This window comes from Barbus barbus, assembly GCF_936440315.1.
Source record: "Barbus barbus genome assembly, chromosome: 33".
Lineage (NCBI taxonomy): Eukaryota > Metazoa > Chordata > Actinopteri > Cypriniformes > Cyprinidae > Barbus > Barbus barbus.
In genome coordinates this window covers 7,178,634-7,202,546 of record NC_136761.1, presented here as the reverse complement: position 1 = coordinate 7,202,546, position 23,913 = coordinate 7,178,634, and the positions used below count along the sequence as shown (strand labels likewise).

At 39.9% G+C, this 23,913-nt stretch overlaps 1 protein-coding gene across 4 annotated transcripts; it reads left to right on the top strand.

Moving 5' to 3' along the window:
• The first annotated feature begins 933 nt into the window (after positions 1 to 933).
• LOC306853285 (C-terminal-binding protein 1-like) lies at positions 934 to 23,550 on the top strand. 4 transcript variants are annotated; one of them, XM_079390570.1, is made up of 11 exons: positions 934 to 1,200; positions 2,513 to 2,570; positions 2,768 to 2,927; positions 11,299 to 11,453; positions 11,540 to 11,684; positions 11,767 to 11,973; positions 15,041 to 15,255; positions 17,338 to 17,468; positions 17,611 to 17,738; positions 17,947 to 18,067; positions 19,563 to 23,550. In XM_079390570.1, the coding sequence occupies exons 3-11, from the start codon at positions 2,870 to 2,872 to the stop codon at positions 19,750 to 19,752; spliced, it is 1,350 nt and encodes a 449-aa protein (XP_079246696.1). In that variant the 5' UTR covers positions 934 to 1,200; positions 2,513 to 2,570; positions 2,768 to 2,869; the 3' UTR covers positions 19,753 to 23,550. The 4 variants fall into 4 exon arrangements, with proteins under 4 accessions (XP_079246696.1, XP_079246697.1, XP_079246698.1 ...); XM_079390571.1 differs by having other exon boundaries at positions 941 to 1,209; positions 19,563 to 23,152; XM_079390572.1 differs by having other exon boundaries at positions 1,111 to 1,200; positions 2,768 to 2,998; positions 19,563 to 23,152.
• Positions 23,551 to 23,913: the final 363 nt, after the last annotated feature.

Sequence of the window (23,913 nt, the reverse complement as noted above, 5' to 3'; positions counted from 1 at the left end):
AGACTTATTTTGAACCAAATCAATTGACAGTAAGTCAGACTAACTGAAATAAACCTGACTTATTTGGTAAACCTGTTTTATGAAACAGCCCCCAGGTGTGTATCTTGAGACAAAACAAAGGCACTGGTATATTTTAAGACCAAAATAAACATTTTGCTTAAATTAAAATGTGTGTATTGTGTATATTTATTATGTATATATAATACACATACATGCAGTGTATATTTTGAAAATATTTACATGTATATATTTATATTAATATAATTTATATCATAAATAAATATATTTAATATATAAACGTTACATATTTTTATTAAATATATACATGCATGTGCGTGTATTTATATATGTGACCCTGGACCACAGTCTGAAGTCGCTGGGGTATATTTGTAGCAATAGCCAAAAATACATTGTATGGGTCAAAATTATAAATTTTTGTTTTATGCCAAAAATCATTAGGATATTAAGTAAAGATCATGTTCCATTAATATATTTTGTACATTTCCTACCATAAATATATCAGAACTTAATTTTTGATTAGTAATAAGAACTTCATTTGGACAACTTTAAAGGCAATTTTCTCAATATTTTGATTTTTTTGCACCCTCAGATTCCAGATTTTCAAATAGTTGTATCTCGGCCAAATATTATCCAGTCATAACAAACCAAACATCAATGGAAAGCTTATTCAGCTTTCATATGATGTATAGATATGACTGGTTTTGTGGTACAGGGTCACATATACATAATAAATATGCACTGTACACACATATATATTATGTAAACCAACATTTATTGCGATTAATCGTTTGACAGCACTAGTAAAAATATATAAAAAATGATATCTGGTGTCTGAATAATTTTGGTTTGACAGTATATGATCATGTGACACAATGCAAATTTAGGGGGCGAGACTGCTCGCCTATCTAGCCCCTCCATCTCCTACATAGCAGTCTGGGAATAAATTGGATGTATAAAGAAAGGAAGTGAGTTCAGGCTCAGGGCCCAAGTGGCTCCAGGGCCCCGCACTGTCACAATCTGGCCTGTAGGAGGCGCTCGTCTGTGCAGCGCTCATGTCTCCGCTCTTTCCTCAGCACGTTGTCTGCGGCCTCGACTTCCTTTCTGTGCGGGTTTCATGGCGAGTGTTAGCGGGGAAGAGTTGATTCGCCTACCGTGACGACACCGAGCCGCTTTCTCCAGGTGAGTGCGGTGCGTTTCCCTGCTTCTGGCTCATCTTTGACACAATACTCGCACCAGACTCTCGAGTGTGTGTGAGAGAGACTGCCGTGTGTTATTATGACTGTGTACCTCTCTCTCACACACTGTGTGTGTGTTTAATGTTTGGTAGCTCAGTTAGCAACCAGTCTAAGCGCCTTTCTCGGTGTGTTCATTCACAGGAGCAACGCTACAAGAGACGAATATAGTTATAAGAGCGATTAAAAACCACAAATAAGCTCGTACGAGTGTTTTATATAATGCTTTTGGGGTTTAATTGTGTGTCTTGCTGCATGTGCTAATTAGCTAGCGCAGCGCTAACTGAAGAACTTGCAGCGACGCGACAAAACTAAAACGCTCCGTTAAAAGTTAAAACCAACCAAAAGTACTAGTTTAATCGGTTTACTCGAGTGTTTAAACCGTTAACTTATCCGTCTGTCTCAAGATGCGGCGCGGCGATACGACGCTTCGCAGGATTTATAAATATTTCACACAGTTTATGCGCTTTTCTGTGGTCTTCAGTCCTGAGCTACTTCTCACAGACTTGCTTAATGAGAGAAATAACTCAAAGAAATGAGACACAAGTTGAAGAAGTGATGCGGGTTTCCTCAACCGAGCGCTCAAAACAGGTTAAATAATGTTGTTTCTGAAAACACGTTCGTTTTACAAAGTTATCTAGAACTTTTAAGTATGAAATTTCAGTGAATTGGTCCTAAATAAGTGAGTTTAAAACTAGATGAAGCTACAACATTAACGCTCGTGAAGAAATGGGCGTTATTTCCCTTTCTGACGCCTCTAGACGTGTCTAGGTTTATTATAAATAGCGAAAAAACACTTACTGTGCTCTGAACTATATGCTCTGTTCCTGTTTATAACTAATGCTAAACTATTTTTTTATTGCAAAACTTATAGAAACATACAGAAACAGGGAAGCGAGACATATTCCAACAAAGAGCAATCATAAAAATAATAAAACAAATATTCTGGATTTGCGTATTAGTCATATTATGGTTTTTTCTATACATTTTTCAAGTACAAAAATAAAATTGCATCCTTTTCGGAAAGTTGCGATTAATACATAAATTACACTTTTTTTGTTATTTGTAAGTATAAGAGATGAAACGAGAGTCCAATTCAACAAGAAAAAGGCGATTTAAGCCATTTTTATTTATGAATGAAGAATTTTGCATTCAATATGAGAATTTACATATTCAGCAGATAATAGCTTTGGATTTTCCTTTAAAAAAAAAAAAAAAAAAAAAAACCATCTTTGAAGACTATTTTTCTCTGTTTTCAGCTGCCATTATAAAGAGTGTGACGTCAGCGGAGTAGTTGATTGGCTTTGACGTCATCAGGTGGGCAGTTTCGTTGTTTGACATTTTCCCCACACTATTTCTCGGTATCAGTAACTTATGTGGGTGATTGGTAACCTTTCCCATAAGTAGTATTTTACACTAGATGAAATGCATTTGGCATGAGGATGTGGTGTGTTTAGTAGCTCAGTCAGAACGCTTTTGGTCTCAATCTTAACGTGTGAAATTGATCTTTGCAGGTGTTTCAAGGATTTGGGTGGTTTCTGGACTGAACTCGGTGCTGTGCCCCCTCTTTCGTCGTGTTGTGGCCGTAGCTGGTCTTACTGAAGAACTGCCAGTCGATGGCTCTGATGGACAAACACAAAGTCAAGCGGCAGAGACTGGACCGCATCTGTGAGGGTGAGAAGATAAGACTTCTGCAATCAGATGAGATGGATAAAAATAGATCTTAATGACTCTCAGCAACCCAGGTCTCTTTTAAAGTCATCATTTGCACCACTTTACATCCATAATGTGAAAAGAGAAACTGAGGGTGGGACTTGATTTTATCTGGAAATTGATTGGGTTTGTTGAACGTGGGCGTTACATAGTTATCCATTAACCACAGACACCTGTATATATAGATATTTTGTTTTGATAACATCATTTATATCTTTGGTTTGATGTGCTCTGATGATAATGTAATCTTGGCTTTCAGCATTGCATTTTTAGTAGTCTTATGTATTTGTAATTTGCCGCTGTAGTTAATCAGATTTACTTTATTCAACACATGTATTGCCCTGAATGTATTCTCATTCAAATGTTTATAGAGAAGTGATTCATTATTTTATGTTTGTAAACCTTGATTGAATTGTCTGGCACTGTCAATACTGTCAGTGTGTCCTGTGACCTAACAGACACTGAGTCATGGATGGGTGATATGGTTGTTTCTCGAATGTTTGGCATGTTTGTCCGGCAGGTACAGGAGATGCGAGGCAGTTTGAGCTCTGTTTTCTTATCTTTTCTCCTTCCTGTCTGTGTGCGGCGACACAATGCTGATAAAAAACAGTGCCTGTGAGTACTGTGTTAAATAGCTCATTACTACTGAATGAATGGAGTTCCTGTCCATTTGACACTTTAATACAATCTAGGGAAAGCTAGCTCTTTAGATTTGGCAAATGTAGTCTCATCTCATAAAGATGCTCATTTGGAGGAGTGTAACGAACAGCGAGGGGGCAGGCTGTATATTGCAGTCCCTTTTGTGTTTTTTGGCAGGTGCAGCTACTCCTCAAAGAGGAATTCTGAAGCCACTAATGTAGATGTTGTTTTTAGACATGCTCGCTAAAATTTAGATGGATCCTTAGTTACGGCCCCAGTGTTTGATGGGTAGTTGTTTGATCGGATTAGTGAAATGTGCAGTATCAATTTGGCATAACAAAGACTTTTAGGTGAACACTGTATGTAATTCTGTATGTAAAGTTGCAATTTGGGAAACTTCAAAACTGCGTGTTGTGATTTCAGGTTTGGGCCTGCATTTGCATGCCCTGTATCTTTGCAGTTGAGATAAATGGCATTAAAAATTACCTGTTAAAATAAAAAATGGGACCAATCTTTTTACACACCATATGAATAGTGTACATGGAATGAAATAATTTTACTCTGTTTTCTATATGACCTGTTCACAATAACATCAGTCTAATACATCTATTGATGTTTAATTTAAAAAAAAAAAAAACTTTGACTTTTTTTTTAATCAAAATGACTGGGTCTCCCAGTCATTTGTAGTCCGCAAAAAAACCTTGCGATCTTTCCTTCATCTGCCTCCACTTTTGAGTGAAACGCTCGCATCTAAGAACCAAGTTCCCGCCATTTAATTTTTTTTCTTGTTTTCGATAATCGGTTGTAACGATTCGATTCGGTTTTTTTTTTTTTACAAAATGAGATTTAAGACAAATTATAAATTAAATGTGTCCATTTATTATTGCTTGGACAAAAGGCTGCACGTTTCTTTGTGAAATTGAAATATAACACTATAATAATATATTAATATAGCAGTTGCATATTATTGCGCTCTTGTTGGTTTTGATTGCTTCTATTGTCCTCATTTGTAAGTCGCTTTGGATAAATGTCTGCTATATAACAAAATGTAAATGTACACAAAACTAAACTGAAATTTTAAAACAAGCCCCAAATCAAATAAGTAACACAAAATAAATCTCTTCAAATAAACAAAATAACGCTTTGTCTATGCTCTTTCCATTTAAAATTAGAGGCAACCACTGCATTTTAATCAAGATGTATGCGCAGACATGCAACATGAGCTGTTTTTAATCTTAATTAGATTGTATAATTTAGAAATTTGAAGCAAAAACCCGAATGCTCTGACTTCAGTTTTGTGAAACTATACATACAAAATATCAGCGTGAAACCTGATAGGTGGCGCTTTAAGCGTTTCCACTGTAAACCACTGGTTTGCGCTGTAAACAAGCAGCATTACACTTATGAACTTTAATATGCATTATACAGAGGCAAGATGAAAAGAGAAAAATACCATCTAAACTTTTCTAAAGACAGTAAGTTCCTCTCAGACATGCATTCATATATAAACTCCTACCCCTAATTGAATCGCAATTTGGTTAGCATCTCAACCGATTTGAATCGATTTTCAACGGGCTCGCGGTTAATTGTTACATCCCTAATAATCGGATATACGTCAAAATGCAAGAAGAAAAGCTCAGTTGCTTCTGTATTTTATAACAGTTACTACACTATGTTCTGGCAGTTGGATGATGCTTGTTAGGAGTTTTAATTTGTGTCCCTAATATATATATTTTTTTTATTATTGTGCTAACCATTTTATAAGTAATAAGGCCTAAAAGGTTGTGCGGTATTTAACATTGAGGGTTAAGCATTTACTGAATGCAAGAATACAGAATTCCACATTGACTGAAGGCAGTCGTTCAAGAGCAGAAGACCTTCGCTCCTGTTGTGCCCTTTGAAAATGACATTGTTAACCATATGGCACAGCCTATTGTATGTTATTGCTTAATTGTGGCATTTTAAATGCTAATTCAAATAGGGAGAGTGTCTTGTGGCGTTAAGCAATTTACATGGAGATTGTAAGCGACAGCTTCACTGTCTGTTGCAAGTCTCATCAGCAGTAGCCTCGGGTCAAACCTTTCTATTAAGCAAAGCGAGTCGTTTTGTATGCAGATAACATCCTGTGAGAATATTTAGTGTGTCATTTGCACAGAGAGTATGATTTTTGCATTGCAGAAAGCCTTGTTTTAAAAAAAAAATCTTGCTGATAATTTTCCTGATATTTAAATGCATTTTTATGGCTGCAGATGGCAGTGATATTTATCCAAGTGACAGCAAAAGAGAGAGCGGAGGGGGCGGGTGATGAGGATAACCGCGGAGTTTCTTCAGAAGAGCGGGGTCATGTAGATGTGAGCAGAACGAGGCTCTGTCTCTTTAAAAAACAACAACTGTTTAACTGCCTCTAGTGCTGCTTGTCAATGCCGTGGAGGTTCGTGCTGATTGGCCGGCGCTCAAAGCCCAGGCCTCTGATTGGCCCGTCAGTGTGGGGGAGGGGCCAGTGTGGGTGACATGGGAGATGGGAGTCTGCCAGGCAGAAACAGCCTGACACTGATTGTAAAGGGTGGAGAGAGAGCGATAAAAGGAGAGGAGGGGAGAGAAGACAGGCGCGTGGATTTCATGATGCAAGGTTTGGACCTACATGTACCTGTTTGATGTTACGTGTGTGTGTGTGTGTGTGTGTTTCCTCGAAGATGCAGTAATTCACATGGGTGTGGTGTCAGAAGCAGGCATGATTTTCTTTTTTGCCGCGTCTGGTGCGTGTCCTTGCAGCTTGAGTAAGAGTGTATGTATGTGTGTGTTGGCCAAGCAGGAGGCAGGGTGTGGTGCAGCTGTATTATCCACCCACCCTTCCCCCCCTCTCCTTGAGACCGTGTGAGGACCATGTGGGGGGTGAAATGGCAAGGGAGGGAGAGCGAGAGAAGGTTTGGGAGGGGGGTGAAGCGGAGGAGAAACGAGCGCTGAATGAATGGCATTGTTTGCATGGCCATGCTTGTGCTGCGGCCCTCTCTCTTTCTCATGCAGCCTGGCGCGGACTCAACACACGGCATCTGTGCTCTCAGCGCCGCTCTCGCCCTGACCCTACAGCAATAAGTGTTTGCATTGTTCCTTGCGACTGAATTTTGCCGCTCAGCTGTTTTATTCCTCCCCCTCTTGCCTGTTTTATATATTACGTGCTCTTCTGCCGCCATCACATTGTGTGCTTTTCCACACAGCACTGATTTGCAGGGAAAGAGTGCAAATATTTGTCTTTTAATACCCCTTAATCATTTGCCGTGCAGGGGAGTGTGATAACACGAGTGTGCGTTTTAGTGAACGTCACGGAGGCGTCTTACCCCACCCCCATCTTACCCGCCAGTGCAGCAACACCTGTCAGTGATGGAAGGGGGGCGTTGAGTCTCAAAATCGTAGAATGTAACATGGCTGTTCAACCCTCTACGGACGGTGTGTATAGGATATATATATACGTGTGTGTGTGTGTGTGTGTGTATATGTGACCCTGGACCACAAAACCAGTCTTAAGTCGCTGGGGTATATTTGTAGCAATAGCCAAAAATACATTGTATGGGTCAAAATTATCCATTTCTTTTATGCCAAAAATCATTAGGATATTAAGTGAAGATCATGTTCCATGAAGATATTTTGTAAACTTCCTACTGTAAATATATCAAAACTTCATTTTGATTAGTAATATGCATTGCTAAGAACTTAATTTGCACAGCTTTAAAGGCAATTTTCTCAGTATTTTGATTTTTTGGACCCTCAGATTCCAGATTTTCAAATAGTTATCTCACACACATATATATATATATATATATATATATATGCGCGCACACAGTATATTAGTATGTTGTATAAAATAAGAAAAAAAGGAAGTGGTGTGTGGCCAAGTATGGCGCTGCATTTAACCCATCCAAGTGTACACACAGTAGTGAACGTACACCTGGAGCAGTGGGCAGCCAATGCTGCGGCACCTGGGGACCAGTTGGGGGTTCGGTGCCTTGCTCAAGGGTCTCACCTCAGTCGTGGTATTGAAGATAGAGAGAGTGTTGGTTATTCACTCCCCCCACCTACAATCCCTTCCGGACCCGAGACTCGAACCCACAACCTTTGGGTTACAAGTCCAACTCTCTATCCATTAGGCCACGACTGCCCCTTAAATAATGTTTGTTAAATGGCACATTTAATGATAGAATGATGCATATTAGTCATTTTAACTGAACTTCGGACTTGTGGTGGTTCCTTTTTGGTCATTCAGTGTTTTTATAAAAAATGAAAAAAAAACCTAACAATAATACTGAGATGATGATGATAATAATAAATTCTACTAATAAGAGCAATATAAAAACGCTCTTAAGGATTTAACGAGCTGCTGGATTCATGAATCTTAACCAGGTTGTGTGCGTTCGCTCAAACTGATTTGCTGAACGGGGACGATGATAGGTGAGCACCAGCCAATGAGATGGTCGTTTGCGCATTAGTTCCGCCCTCTACCGGAGAACCCTGCAGTTCTTAAAAGCATCACTTACATGTAGCGCGTCAATTCTGCATGTTATGTAAGACTCTCGCTCTGTTTATTTCTTTGCGCGTGTGTGAGACAAAGCACCTTCACACTGCAGTTTACAGTATGTCAAATACAGGTGCGCTGTGCATCCATTCAGATGAACTGAACGATAGCACAGATCGCTTGATGTGATTTACTCACAATGTAGCGTATCATTATCCCCTCCTGTTTTACGCCTGCATCGTTTTACAGAAATAGGTTTTGGGATTTGTGAGTTCTTGGATGAATGGTTCAACACCAATTTCCACACTGCTATTCTTAGACAAGTGTGATAATGAGATCATAATTATATGATGAACAAAATCTCACACCTCGTTGTGCTATAATTCTGGTACAAGCCGCCTCATTGCATCTCTTAAAATGGGCAGTTTCAGTGATACCATGATGAATTTTGCCGTTTGTTGCACTGTTTGTTATGTAATGCAGTTTAATGATCGCGGTGCACAGAACCATCCTGATGCATGATGGGAGTCTGGTGGCACTGATCAATTAAGTTCTCCTATTGCATCCTTTCGTGTCTCATCCTGGGAATCCTGCTCTCTTGCATAAGTCGTAGGTTTGGGAAATGTCCCAGGCTGGATTTGTTTTTGCATTTGCTCAGAAATGTCCTTCCTGTAGTTGTTCTGTGTTTGGCGGTGACAGGCAGGAGTTCCTCATTGTCTGACATGTCAGCTTTTTACCCTGCTGATTTAAAAGAATGTGCAACTATTAACAAAAAAAAGCCATCACTGCTTTTTTGCAGTCAGTTGTGACTGTACTAACATACCTGCTTTCACATACATAGTCCCTGTCATGTGCCATATATGCAGTGAATACAGTGCTGCTTTGTGAGAAGGATGTTTGTTAAAAATATTTTTTGCCTGTGGTACCAATTCTCTTTAATTTGGCATTCTGTTTTGTAGTGATGCTGTGTTGCATTGTCAGTGTCTTTTATACTATGTTGCCAACTATTATGTTCTGTAGCCTGTCTGCATCTCTCAATTCAATCTAAAACAACTGTTTACAACAATGCTTTAATGTGCAGAGATGCATTTGTAAGTGACAGGTTCTTAGTAGGCATGTACTCAAAATGGGCCACTAGATTCTTTATAAAACATGTTTCTTAGCGGTGTATGGAAGGTGAGTGCAGACCTTTAGTTGCGTTATTGATAGACCATCAGCTAATAAATAGGCCAAATAACTAAACTTTCATGGTCTTTACAGAAAACCGATATCTGCAGATTATCACACTAAAATTAAAGTTGCCTCAAAACACATTTCAAGCAGTTGTGCTTTAAATTGGATATTAAAATTATTACAATATTACAATTTGTTGACTGTTGATTTAAGTAGCTTTAAGTAGCTTTCAGACCTTGAGGCATTTCATTATTGTAGTGATATCACTATGAAAAGAGAGGTGCACAATACTTATTTTACCACAAGATATAATGTAATAGAGTAGAATAGAATGCAGGGCTCACAAATGTTGAAATTTACATCTTAAAGAGAGAGTTCATCAAAAAGGAAAATTGTCATTTACTTGCCCTCATTTCGTTCCAAACCTGAATGACTGACCTTCACAAAAGCAGATATTTTGAGAAACGTCTTCGTGTAATAGTTTTTTTTTTTTCATTTCAATGAAAGTCAATGGACAGACACCAAAACTTTTTGGTCACAAACATACTTCTAAATAAATACAACGACATAAGAGTGAGTAAATGAGAGAATTTTAATTATTTAAATCTTTCTATATCTGATGTATTAGACCAGAAGTGGGTAGTGATGGTTTAGTAGTAGGATGAAGACAAAGATAATTTAGCCTCCAGTCTGCTGAATGTAGGTCATTGAGTCATGTGAAGACTCCCTGCCCCCTTTCCTCGTCTCCTTCCCTCCTTCTGTCCCCTGCTCACACTTTCGTTTTTCAGTTTGAGGTGGGGGGGTTGGGGTGGACCCTGGAGTTATTAGCTGTTGTTTTGCCTCATAAGTAATGATCATAAAACAGTTTCCTGGAATTTGAGGCCACTAACATTCAAAATATTATGAAATTCTCTGTCTTTGCAATAGTTTGGCGTCAATTGATATGGCCTTTTGTTGATATAAATCATCTATTTAGTAGCAATGCTGGTAGTCTTGGTAGCCTCAATGTTTTTACAGAATAGTTGTTGAATGCAGTTTAACTGTTGGCCAGCATTGCTAAGAGGAAACTGAAAGGCCTGTAAAATCAGTCAACCGATCATACGTACCACCTAATCTGGTTTAATGAACCTTGAAGTGAGTCTTGGTTGCAGATGATGGCAGATGCATTTACATTTATGCATTTATCAGACGCTTTTATCCAAAGCGACTTACATTGTATTTACATTTTATCAGCTCTTGCTTTCCCTGGGAATCGAACCCATGACCTTGGCGTTGCTAGCGCCATGCTCTACTATTTGAGCTACAGGAAAGCAAGATGCTGCTGATGTTTATTAACCTAAGCCAAGCAGGTTTAAAATGTCTGCTTATGAGCTGGGTTTCCATCCAAAGTTGCGAGTTTAACTTTGAAATATTGCATAAAACATTTGCACCGTTTGCATCCAACAAGTCAAAGAGAACAAAATCGTAACTTCTTGGAAAACTAGCACTATATATAACTAAGAAAAGTAGGAGAAGCCACTGAATATAATGATTTTCATATATAATAAATTACTTGCGCCTCAGAGCGAGCAGACGAAACAAAATAAATGCGGTCATTGCTTTTGGAGGTGGATGCCTGTTGTTTGGGAACGCAGTCGTGTAATAGTTCTGGGAGGCAATTATACAGAAATACTTTGACAGACTTTGCTAGGCCATTTTATAATGACCATAACATTTCAGATGCTGTGGAACAAGATCGGACCGCTGGTCAGTCAAGTTATGCAATCCCATAGCGCAAAGTCACATGCGCATGGAGGAATTTACTCAGCAGATGTGTTTCCATCTCCCATTATTTGCTAAATCCACCTCAAGCAAGCGAAAAAACGTTTTTGCGAATTAAATGATTTTTATTTGAAATTTAATGGACTGCCTGTAATGAACACAATGTAGGGTGCCCAGAATTGTAGGCATTTGAACAATTTGAGTTCCCGTTACATGTAAGAAATAACTAAGGTTATTTTGGGTGTCCTGCAGGCATTCGACCACCCATCCTCAATGGCCCCATGCACCCTCGTCCTCTGGTGGCACTGCTGGATGGCCGGGACTGTACGGTGGAGATGCCCATCCTGAAGGACGTGGCCACCGTGGCCTTCTGTGATGCCCAGTCCACCCAGGAGATCCACGAGAAGGTAATGTCACAGGTTGTGGCCATATCTCAGGGCTTTATATAATGTGGTTCATAAGTTTTTAATCTGAGCATTTCATGCTGCTGCAGGTCTTAAATGAGGCTGTTGCAGCTTTGCTCTACCACACCATCACGCTCTCGCGAGACGACCTGGACAAGTTCAAAGGTCTTCGGGTCATTGTGAGGATTGGCAGTGGTTTTGACAATGTTGATATTAAAGCTGCAGCAGAGCTGGGTGAGTTTTGTTCCTGTGTTGTGAAATGATTGTTTGACTCTGTGAGTTTCAGTCAAACTGACTGGTTCTTTGTGTTAAACAGGTATAGCAGTGTGTAATGTGCCAGCCGCGTCTGTGGAGGAGACGGCAGACACCGCCATGTGTCTAATTCTGAATCTGTACCGCCGCGTCACCTGGATGCATCAGGCTCTGCGCGAGGGCACCCGTGCCTCCAGCGTGGAGCAGATCCGGGAGGTGGCCGGAGGCGCGGCACGTATTCGAGGGGAAACGTTGGGCATCATTGGACTGGGTGAGTCCTGATGCATTTTATTCAGGGCTCAAAGAATCAGTTCAGCTAAGGCGACAGCTGACAACAAATGTAACTTCTGTACCTATAACTAAAATATAAGTTGTACTGTTAAATAGGGGTGGGAATCGCAGGGTACCTCACAATACGATATAATCACGATACATGGCTCACGATAACGATAATATCACGATACAGCGATTCTGCAATAATCGATATATTGCTAGACAATCATATAATGATACATCGCCATATCTGTCTAACTATGAAAACTATATGCCTGTGAAAAGGTTAAGTGCAAGTTTTCTTTCTTTATTCAAGTCCAAACTGTTGGAAAACAGCAAAAAAAAGTTCTGTAAATCAATTTTAACCTAAGTAAATAAATAATTTTATTCTTGGACTTATTAAAAGCTTACACTTTTCTCTGTGTGTAAACCAACACATTTAACTGCTTATCAACTTTATATAAATACATTTCAAAATTTACCTTTCTCAACTTTTCCTCTCCTCTCATCATAAAAACGGAGCCCTGTATTAAAAAAGCCGTTCACATCACGTCTTTTGCGTGCTCCGGTTCGTTATTTCGAATGTAGCAAGCACACACTTCTGCGCCGCATTACGGCTCTGACAAGTTTTTGTTTCACCGTCCATGCCATAGGTGCGCACTGCCCTCAAACACTGCATAACGCGCACTTGTAATATCTGAGAGAGAGGGAGAGCATCCAGTTTTGTTCACATAAAACTGGACGCGCTTGCGGCGCTCTCTCTCACTAATATAGTGAGGGAAATCCACCTGCGATCCGAGCGGAGAGGCTACTCAAGGACTGAATATGTGCTCTGCAATAATAACATGATCGGTGCCTATGGTCCACACTGATAGCTGTTCTGGCACTTCCGGGGCAGTTTTTTTAGTTCTCGCCTCCATAAAATATAGCAGTAGAGCTAATACAGTGGCTGGAAATCTGTTTATCCTTCGGTTCCTCATGCTTCACCATCTTCATAGAAAACGCAGTTCATGGTTGCTCAGAGCGCTTCGGAAAGAAGGTGGAAAAGGCGTGGTCGTGATTTCCACGCATTTTTAGACACTGGGAGCAGGGAATTTAGAGCGCCTTATTATATTAATGAAAATATCATTATTTGACGCCAGATATCAATTGTCGTATCGCATGGAGAAGGATCACGATATATTGCCATATCGATCTATTGTCCCACCCTACTACTAAATATAAAACATGACACACTGCATCTTAATTTTAATTAAATAATAAAATTAACTAGATATTTGTTAAAAAAAAAAAAAAAAAAGACTTGAGCAAGACATAACAGGCAAAAAGGTTTTTTTTTTTTTTTCATGCACTGGTCAGTTTTGAAATTGTGAACTTTTTGGCTTTTCATAATGTGTGGTTTTTAGACTAGTTGTAATAAAATATCCAAAATGCACATTTAATTTTTTATATATATATTTAGTCTTTTTGCATCTGTAGATTGTTACAATACATATCTTTTAAAGAAAAAAAAACTTTTTTTTTTTTTTTTTTCAATGACGTTTTTCTCCTGTAAATCTCCACTTTAGTATCACTTACATCAAACTTTATAGTTTTATTCCTGTATATATTTTTATGAAGGGTTTGTTCTAGTGCTGTCAAATTGATTAATCGCATCAAAAATAAGTTTGTTTACATGATATATGTTTGTGTACTGTGTCTATTTATATGTAAATACACACACATGATATATTTAAAGGGGTCATCGGATGCAAAATTCACTTTCAGGTTGTTTGAACAAATGTGTGTTGGAAGTGTGTGCACACATCCATCCTATAATGATAAAAATCCCTATTTTAAAATCCTCTTTCTCAAATCAGGCTGTTCTGAGATTCCTGTCGGAATGACGTAGTTCTGCACAGGCCGCTCCAACGATAGTTGATTGACAAGACCGTCTTACCTTAGACCCGCCCTGAATGAGGGGAAGACAAGATGTCTCTGATTAAGCGATTGAAGCGTTTAGTTGTTGGATGTAATAATGAATAAAGCAGCCATCAGTTACTCCCGACATCTGAACCGCTGAAGATGCAGAGGATTAACGTTACTTTCACTTTGAAGTGAATGCGCTGATCCCCAATCTGCCTAAATGCGTTTATGTTCGCACGAATCATTCGTGATCCAGCTCTACAGAAGTGAGTATAAGGGTTTTTTTATGAATCTTTGCAAATCACCTTGCCTAATAATGTACTAGTTAGCCAGTTTCATGGCTAAAGTAAACCGTACTGGTCAGCAGAGCTCATTAGCATTTAAAGCAACATGGACTAAAAAACGGCTTCCTGAAAACACAGCTGATTTTGACAGGGTAAAGATGTTTTTTACTCTACCATTGAGACATTTTAACCAAAGTATGTTAGACTTTTCATTAAGACCCTAAAGAATCATATCAATTTTTGGAAAATGGGCATCCGATGACCCCTTTAAGAAGTGTGTGTGAGGTATATATGATTTATATTTTATATAATTATAAATATACACTATATTGCCAAAAGTATTGGGTCACCCCCTTCTAATGAACATGTTTGACTACTTTAGTAATTTCTATGAGTACAAATCTTAATGTTTAAGCATATAATGATATTCTACGGAATTGTGTGCTTATAATTTTGGCTCAAGGTCTGCATTTAAAGTCACACCAGAGGTGTTCAGCTGGGATCAGGACTTGGCTTTCTGCAGACCAGTCAAGTTCTTCCACACTGACTGAATCAATCATGTCTTTTTGAACCGTGTCTTATACACAGAGGCACTGTCATGTTAGAATAGAAAAGGGTCCTGTCCAAACTGTTGCTATAAAATTAGAAGCACACAATTCCCTAGAATATCATTATATGCTTAAACATTAAGATTTGTACTCCTAGAAATTACTAAAGTAGTCAAACATGTTCATTAGAAGGGGGTTTGTTTTTTCAAAATGAATCATCAGTGAGTCTTTTCTGAACCTCAATCTAATCTCAGGTTTTAACTAATTTGAGGTTAGTAATGTGGTCCAAACTGAGACTAAAATTATTTCTTATGATGGCTGTTTTTAGGACGTATTGGCCAAGCAGTTGCTCTGAGGGCAAAGGCCTTTGGGTTTGGAGTGATTTTCTATGACCCGTACCTGCCGGATGGGGTGGAGCGATCACTAGGACTCCAGCGCATGGCGACACTACAGGACCTGCTCATCCACTCGGACTGTGTGTCGCTACACTGCAGCCTAAACGAGCACAACCACCACCTCATCAACGACTTCACCATCAAACAGGTACAAACACAACACTTCTCATTAAACAGCACTGTTGGAGCTGTTCGCTTCTCTGACTGCTTTTGGTATGAACCCGGGTCTGTTTGACATCAGCGTTTGATTCATTTGCTTCATGTGAAAGCTGTTTTTTACTTGGGTTTACTCAACGGAACCGCACCATTGCTGGATTATGGTTCATGTGGACTCGCAGTTGGTATGATGACAATCCGGCCTGATTTTCAAAAGTAAACTGCCGATGCCATGTGCATTACACATTTATTTTCAAGATAAATGGAAAAAAGTTTATTCTGCACAACTACAACACGGAGAACAACACTCTGTCCTCCACAGATAAGGACTCGAAAGGGAGCAAATGGTGAAAAAGTGATGCAAACAGTGTCGTTGCTTATCTGCAGTTGCTGCTAGATAGAAAACCCACTGTAAAAAAAAGAGACCTGTGGTTTCAGGAGATCAGGGTTCCTATGCGGTTTGGAAAAGTATGGATTTTGATTTAAGTAAATTCCAGGTCTGGAAAAGTATGGGGGGAAAAAAAGAGTATGAAAAAATATTTGCATTTCCAGACTTTTGCCCCTATTTAGTTTATAATAGAAAATTCAGAATTTAATGAAAATAAATACAAGAAGTGTTTTCATGGCAGATGTTTAGTGATTCTTTAGTGATTGTCAAACAGTTCAATGTGCAGTTTTTAATTATGCAACATGCAGGTTATAAGCATTTTGGGTTTCTTCTCACAATATTTTTAGTACTGTATTACATAGCCTCAAGAACCTTTGCAAAATATAGAAACTTGTGCGCATAAGAAACCATTAAACTTGGCGTATAGGACAATGCACACTGAGCCACCTATTGTGCCATCAGCCCATTTTGTCATTGTTTCTTCGCCGCCACAGAGGATGTTAAATTGTACATTAGGCCTTGATATGAGAGGTACTACCATAAAGAGAGACACATTTTGAGCAAGGAAATCTCTATCAGTTCTTATACATCCATGCTCTTGTTTTATTCATAGTAAGATGGCTGTAATGCAGGTTATATAAAACTAGAAATTATAATGTGTAGGCGTGCAAAAAATGCTCATGCACACCTGAGTAGTTTCTTGAGGGCAGAAAAAAGTTTATTTTGTGCATCCTAAAGTGTGTGTGTGTGAGTGAGAGAAACCAAAAATGATTCAGACACAAGATATAATTTTTCATATATATTATATATATTTGTTTTTTTTTTTTTTTTTACTAGTGGGTGCAGGAGACTATCCCCCGGTTTCACAGACAAGTCTTAAGCCTAGACTAAGATGTAAATCTGAGCTCTTTCAACTGAAAGAAACTAGCAATGACTGATCTTAAAATATATCAGAGCCTTTGTTTTGTCTCAAGAAGCACACCAGTAATGTTTTTTCCAAAGCACGTTTATAAAAATGACTTAAATGTCCTAATTGAACTATGGCCTAATCCTGGCTTAGTCTAAACCCTGTCTGTGAAACCGGGCCTATTGTTAATTTATGTAAGTGAGAATAGCTAAATAAAGTAAACTCTGACATGTTATACCCAACAATTCTTCATACAGTGGACTACCAGTAAAATTTATAAAAATTTGGGACCAAAAGTTCAGACACTTTGACCTGACCATGTTTTGCTTAAGTGTTTTTTCTTTAATTGCTAATGCGACCTTTTTACACCAAAGAATGAACAAAAATAAGCATTGCTTGGTAGTTGGTTGACCTAAATTGGTATTATCTAATTGTGTACTTGGACTGAATAGCTGTTAAATTTAATTCATTCTATGTTGTCACTTTGAGAATCAATAAAAAAAACCCCGAGAAAATAAAAATATTTACAGATGACTGTACTATATACCAAATATAAAGCTGAAAATAATGCTGTATGAGGTTAGTGCTGTATTTATGTTACATATTGTCTGAAAATCTACTGAAAGTTTTGGATATTTGAGTCTGGAAAAGTATGGAATTTTGAAATGGAAAATGTATAGGAGTCCTGGGAGATTGATGTGGAAATGAACCAAGTGTGAAAACTCTAAGCGCGTTGAATTTGGCTTACTTTTAATATCTATCAATGCTTTTATTTGTAGATGCGTCAGGGTGCCTTCCTCGTGAACACGGCGCGTGGCGGTCTGGTGGATGAGAAGGCTCTGGCCCAGGCTCTGAAAGAGGGCAGAATACGGGGAGCAGCCCTGGACGTCCATGAGACAGAGCCCTTCAGGTGACACAAGTTTTCTGTTTGCTTTCATTATTATTCTGACATGTTACTGCTACAGTAATTTTCTAATCCACATTCAACAATTGGCCTGTTAAAGCCCTCACGCTTTTTTCTATCATGACACTAACTCCATTTTCTTCAACAGTTTCTCTCAGGGCCCATTGAAGGACGCCCCAAATCTTATCTGTACCCCACACACATCCTGGTACAGTGAACAGGCCTCCATTGAGGCCAGAGAGGAGGCGGCGCGGGAGGTGCGCAGGGCCATCACAGGTCAGAAAACACTGGGTGTTCATTATCAGCCTGTGCCTGCTGTGAATAAAAAGTGTCATTTTCTTAGCGTATTTGTCATTCTATGTAAGTGTTGCAAAGCATGCCAGAGTAATACAAAACATTAAAGTATTCATGTGCAGTTCTAATTAAACTGCAGCAAGTTTTTGCATAGGTACGAATGACACTGTGCTCTCTTGTGTCCATGCAGGTCGTATCCCAGACAGTCTGAAGAACTGCGTGAATAAGGAGTATTTGATGGCAGCCTCTCAGTGGCCGTCTATGGAGGCCACCACCGTTCACTCTGAACTCAACGGAGCTGCAGCCTATAGGTAACGACACCTCTATCCTACCGGCCATTAGTGCTTTTACTAGGGCTGGGAAAATAAATCAATGCATCGTGATTCTTTCTCAAGTCGATTCTGGGCTTAGTTTTGAACAGCAGATGGCACAGCATGCTGTAGAAACAGCCGTACTCTGCTTGTTTCCAAATCCTTACACTTGAACCTAAAATAATCATTCGAAAAGGTTGAAGTGAATTACAGTGGGCTGTGTTTCCATTTAAAGGGTTCGTTCACCCAAAAATGAAAATTAGCCTGTGATTTACTCTCCCTCAAAGCATCCTAGCTGTATGTCATTCAGACGAATCCAATCGGAGTTATATTTAAAATTGTCCTGGCCCCTCCAAGCCTGACAATGGGGTAAGCGGGTGCTTTTTGTCAACAGTCCATAAGACGTGAAATAAAGCGTGCGCATCCATAATAAAACGTTCCTCACACGGCTCTGGGGGAGGGGGGGGGGGTGTTGAATAAAGGCCTCCAGTAGCGAATCCATGCATTTTTGTAAGGAAAATATCCATATTTCAAACAAACACTTTTCTCTCACTTCCGGTATCTGTGGTATGCGGAAGCCATTCCGGCGGATGACGTAGGACGTCGGCATTGCGTGATTAGTGACCAACGCGGAGAGAGAGAACAAAACAAACGCCAGTCATGAATTAGAAGCACAAAACGAGGATTTGTAAGGAAAAATGGTGATTTATATAAAAGCCAAGAGGAGAATGGTTTTCCTTTGCTAAAGTTAGGACATTTTGCTTTCTTTGCTCCTATAAACAAACTCGTGAGACTAGCATATCTCAGAGGCGCACGCAACGCATACGTCCTACGTCATTCGCCCGGAACGACTACCTCATACGACAGGCACCGGAAGTGAGAGAAAAGTGTTTATTATGTTTGAAATGTGGATATTTTTCTTACAAAAACGGATGGATTCGCTACAGGAGGCCTTTATTCACCCCCTGGAGCCGTGTGAGGCACGTTTCATTACAGATGCACACACTTTTTCACGTCTTCTGGACTGTTGCCAAAAAGCACCCGCTTACTCCATTGAAAGGCTTGGAGTGGCTAGGACAATTTTTACTATAACTCCAATTGGATTTGTTTGAAAGAAGGTCACATACACCTAGGATGCTTTGAGGGTGAGTAAAACTCAGGCTAATTTTCATTTTTGGGTGAACTGAACTAACCCTTTAATCTCGTGTCATAGAAGCATTCTGAGCCGAGGTGAAATGCATGACTCAGCCGAGTGCACAAGTGCTCTTTCATCACTCTTCTTCATGAGCATTTGAGTGTACAGATAAATAGTAGATTAGAGCGCCATCTGCTGTTAAAATCTAAGCTCAGAATCGATTCCAGAGAGAATCGCGACGCATTCGGAAGATCTCAGTATCGATTTCTCTTATCGATTCTGTATCGATTTATCGTCGCAGCCCTAGCTTTTCCTGTATCTCAGCGTATTTGAGAGAGTGAAAACATGTCTCTGTCCTAGGTTCCCTGCAGGGCTGATTGGCGTAGCAGCGGGCGGGCTGCCTGGAGCCGGGGCAGGAGTGGAGGGCATTGGGGCTGGATCTCTGCCCCTGGCCCACGGCATCGCCCCGGTCTCACACCCGCCTCATACCCCCTCGCCCGGGCAGCCCTCCAAGGCCGAGGCGGACAGAGACATCCCTTCCGACCAATAGCATCCCAGCACATTCCATCTTTGCCCTGATCGATGCCCTTTCACCTCACCCGGGGGGGACTGATGCCCCTGCTTTCGACGTGACCTCGGGTCACCCCAGTCCAACAGAACACGTGTACAAACCCAGGAGTGAAACCCTGTACCCCGAACGTACCCCTCATTTCCACTCGCTGTCTCCTCTGTTGTTCACTTTGGCAGAAAGCAATAACTTCTCTCAAGGATTCAATAATTGGGTTGATACATACACTATTTCTAAGCAACAAAATCCCAGTTCCTTTGCTTTGTATCTACTCTGGACTAGTTGGAGTTTGTTTCCAAGTAGTGTTTCTTACATTTCTGTTCTTATCTGTTTTAACAGCGTGGAAATAAACGCATGGACCTTGTTTTCTTTCCTTCGTCCCCTGCCCGTCCTCTTCCTAGCATACATTTGTAAAACCTTCTCAACCTGTCCCATCTTAGCAAATGTTTGATCATCAAAACAAAGCAACAGCTGGCTAACGTCTTTGATTAAATTCAGCAGCCATCAGCAATTATTTCACAGCTGGTGTTCAATAACGGAGATCAAGGCTAATGGTTGTGGCCCGTGGCTAAGAGTAACAGTCCATGGGAAGAGCTCAGATGTTTCGCGTTCCTCTCACTCTCTCTTCATGTGGAAGGCATCTTCTAGACTTGTCCATCCTCTCTCTCTCTTTCTTTTTGTAGAAAACGAGCGAGCTTCACCCCCAGAGCTGTTGGGGGTTTGATCATGTGCTCCACTTTAGTCACAAGATTTACAGCGTCCGTAATGCCTGAGGTCTGCATAACAGTGTCATTGAAATCGCATACGTGAGATTCCATCATCTCGTGATGGCCGACTTGATTTATTTTGTGCGCTGCTTGCGAATGATGATGGGAGATTGCTCATAGGCCGCCAGCTTCATAAATGAGAATTTCAAACAAAGCCATATTCATATTGTATAGCATCTCTAATTTGAGACATATCTGCAAGATTTGACCTAAACCTACCCTCAAAAAAAACAAAAGATGCTCTTTTTACAATGTGTGCATACAACATTGACCTCCGCTTGACTCATACTGAGATCCACCATAGCTAAGCTGATAACATTGGCACCTTTTTTTGATTCGTAGCCGTTTGAAGAATATTTGCCTTGTTTTCCATATCTTCTCTCTGTCCTGGATTATCTCTTGCTGTACTTCCTCCTTGTGCCTCCTTTTTTCCGATTAGGCCTTCTCTGTGACACGGCGAGGCACGCTCGTCCACCATCAATTCCCATGAAATCACTGTGTAGCGCATCCGCCCGTCTGCCCTGTCCTTCCTCCTTCCCACAAGGCACTTAAACTCTTAACACACACTCAAACACATTTTCATACAGGCCTGACCAACTGAGCTTCATCCACCTTTTTTTGAGGAGGTCCTGGTGCTCTGGAGGCTGCAGTAGCGTTGAAGGCCAGCAGGTGGCGCCGACTCGCTTCCCCCTCAGGTTCACGGCTGATGAATTCATCCCCGCTCAGCCGACGCTTGCACAGAGAGCCTCTCGTGAAGGTTTAGTGGAAAATCAGACCTGTTGTGGGCCGCACCATCTGTCGACACACTTCCAGATACTCAGGATGGGCGAATTGAAGCAGGTCATATACCCTGAGCTTGCCATTTTCATGGGCGTCTTCTATGATATCAGCCTTCGTTTTCTCTGTTTCAGCATTTAGAGCACAGAAGATAAGGTGGAAAGAATGTAAAAGCTAGGTTAATGGAACGCTGGTTGCTTTCCGAAGAAGGTAGGAGTGTCTCGGGATAGCGTTCTGTCTGAAGAGAAAGGCCTTTCTAGTACCTCAGTAACAGATATTGAATGTATGCTCAACTTTCTCGCTTTGTACAGCTTTTTTAGATCATAGGTTCCTATTTCTGATGGGTGTGTATGCGTCTGCATGTATGTGACCGTGTGTGACTGCTTATCCAGTGCATCAGTTATTCACAAATGACAATAAATAGTTTTTTGTTGTCGTTTCGTTTCTTCCCCCAAGCATAGGATGTCTATTATATTGTTTCATTAGACGTAGTTTGAATCTCAGGCTTTAGGAAGTTCTCGATCTGTAATTTTCTGTATAAAGGAGCACAGTTTGACATCTTCATCGAGATGTATGCTAATAAACGGAGGAGGTTTGAAACTAGACGATTGAGGATGCTTTCTTGATAGCCGATGTTGTCGTAAGTGTCCCAGATCCTCATGGATTCATGCATGATAACGAGATGGTCGTACCTATCAGGCCCTTCCCCCTCGCTTCCCATTGGCCACGTTTTGATGTTGAATTTTGAGTGACGTGCAGCTTTTCCTAGACTGAAGTGATGCCCTTTATTCTCGTCAAGACTTTATAGCTGCTCTGTGAAGTTTCTCCGTACTACAGCGTTTTTCGAGTTTCTTCTAGCATTATCGTGGTGTTTCTTTGCCGTCAGCATCATCCAGCTTTGATATGAGATGTGCACTGTGTTAAAACCAAGAAATGAGACGTTTCGATCTAGTTTGTGTCATTCAGTGTTCAACATGTTGTATTGAAACATTTCAAGACGAGTCTCGTTTCATCCTTTCAGCCCCCTGCGGTCCCCTCGCTGCCTTAATGTCGTAGATTGCGGTGAATCTTTTTCCTTGACGAAACCCCCCTCACTCCCCACGACCGCTCCTCTTTCCCCCACAAACACACATGCAAGAGAGAGGAGGCTGTTTCTTTAGCCATATGTTGCTCTGTGTGCTTGATGCATATTTGTGGAGAACACAAATGGCTTTCACTTTGAGGTGTGAAATGCTCAGGCACTATGAAAGACCCTTTCAGGAGCCGCCGATGTGGTTAAATCTAGTCTGTGAAGGGAGGCTGGAGAGGACAGATATGGACTCGCAGCAGTCGGGTTCTCTCTCAGGGTTCTAATACACACACATCCTACAGCCGCCAGTTACACTCTTCCTCCATCCCAATGAAGGTCGTGTTGTAGGTCTCCAGAGCTCTCCTACACAGTCCATCTTTCAACAGTGAGTGTCCTGTGATATTTTTCCTTTCTATCGCTCTCTTCTCCTTACTTTTTGCGTATTTGTCGCACTGACACCTAACAAAAGAAGAATGAATGTTTTAATAGAACTGCGTGTAACGTTGAAGTTGGGAAATGTATTTTTACAACATGTGAACTTTTTATTCCTTTCTCTTACCTTCTTTTAGTTGTGAATTGATTTTTTTTTTCTCCCCATCACCAGACTGCAAAAAAATTAAAAACCACAAAAAAAAAAAAAAATCCTGTAACTAGGCTCTTAAGCTTTACTTTTGTTTTTGTTTACTTTTTTATTAGAAAACAATCATGTTTGTGATGGTAACCTCTGATGGTAAATTCCACAAGGTATTTTAATAAAATCCTAAAGATTAAACCCTTGGTCGCTCACTCTTTTATAACCTGAATTCAAGTTGAACTATAAAGTCAAGACATACACGACCATTCAAAAGTTTGAGAAATTAATACTTAAAGTCAATTTTATTTGGAAAGGATGCAGTAAATATATTTTTAATGTTTAAAAATGCATCTCAGTTTTCAACATTAATCAGAGATGTTTCTTGAGCAGCAGCTCGGCATATTAGACTGATTTCTGAAGGATCATGTGACGCTGAAGACTGGAGAAATGATGCTGAAAATTCAGCTTTGATCACAGGAATACGTTACGTTTGACTAGATGTTAAAATAATAAATTGTAGTAATATTTCACGGTATTACTTGTTAATATTTCTTGTTTTATTGTTAAATGCATCCCTGCTGAGCATAATACTTAATAATAAAAAATATATAAATGAAACTTTTGAATGGTAGTTTATTTTAAATGAACAGCAAGTACTTTCAAGTAAAAAAATTAAACCAATTTATCCATCAGGAATTGTTTGGATGGTGAAAAGTGATGTCATATACCAGAATAATGTGTGTGAGTTTGCTAAAACGGTGTGTAAACCTGCAGAGACTTTATGCATCTAATATTTTTGATGAAATATTACAAAGATGGGTAGTAATACACGCTGATAGAAGAATCGTACACGGTATACCAGAAACATGAATTAAGTCATGTCAGTTTGAGTTGAACTCTAACAATGTTCTGTTGCCAGGTTTATTTTAAATGTTGGTGTGAGTTTAGCCAAGCGC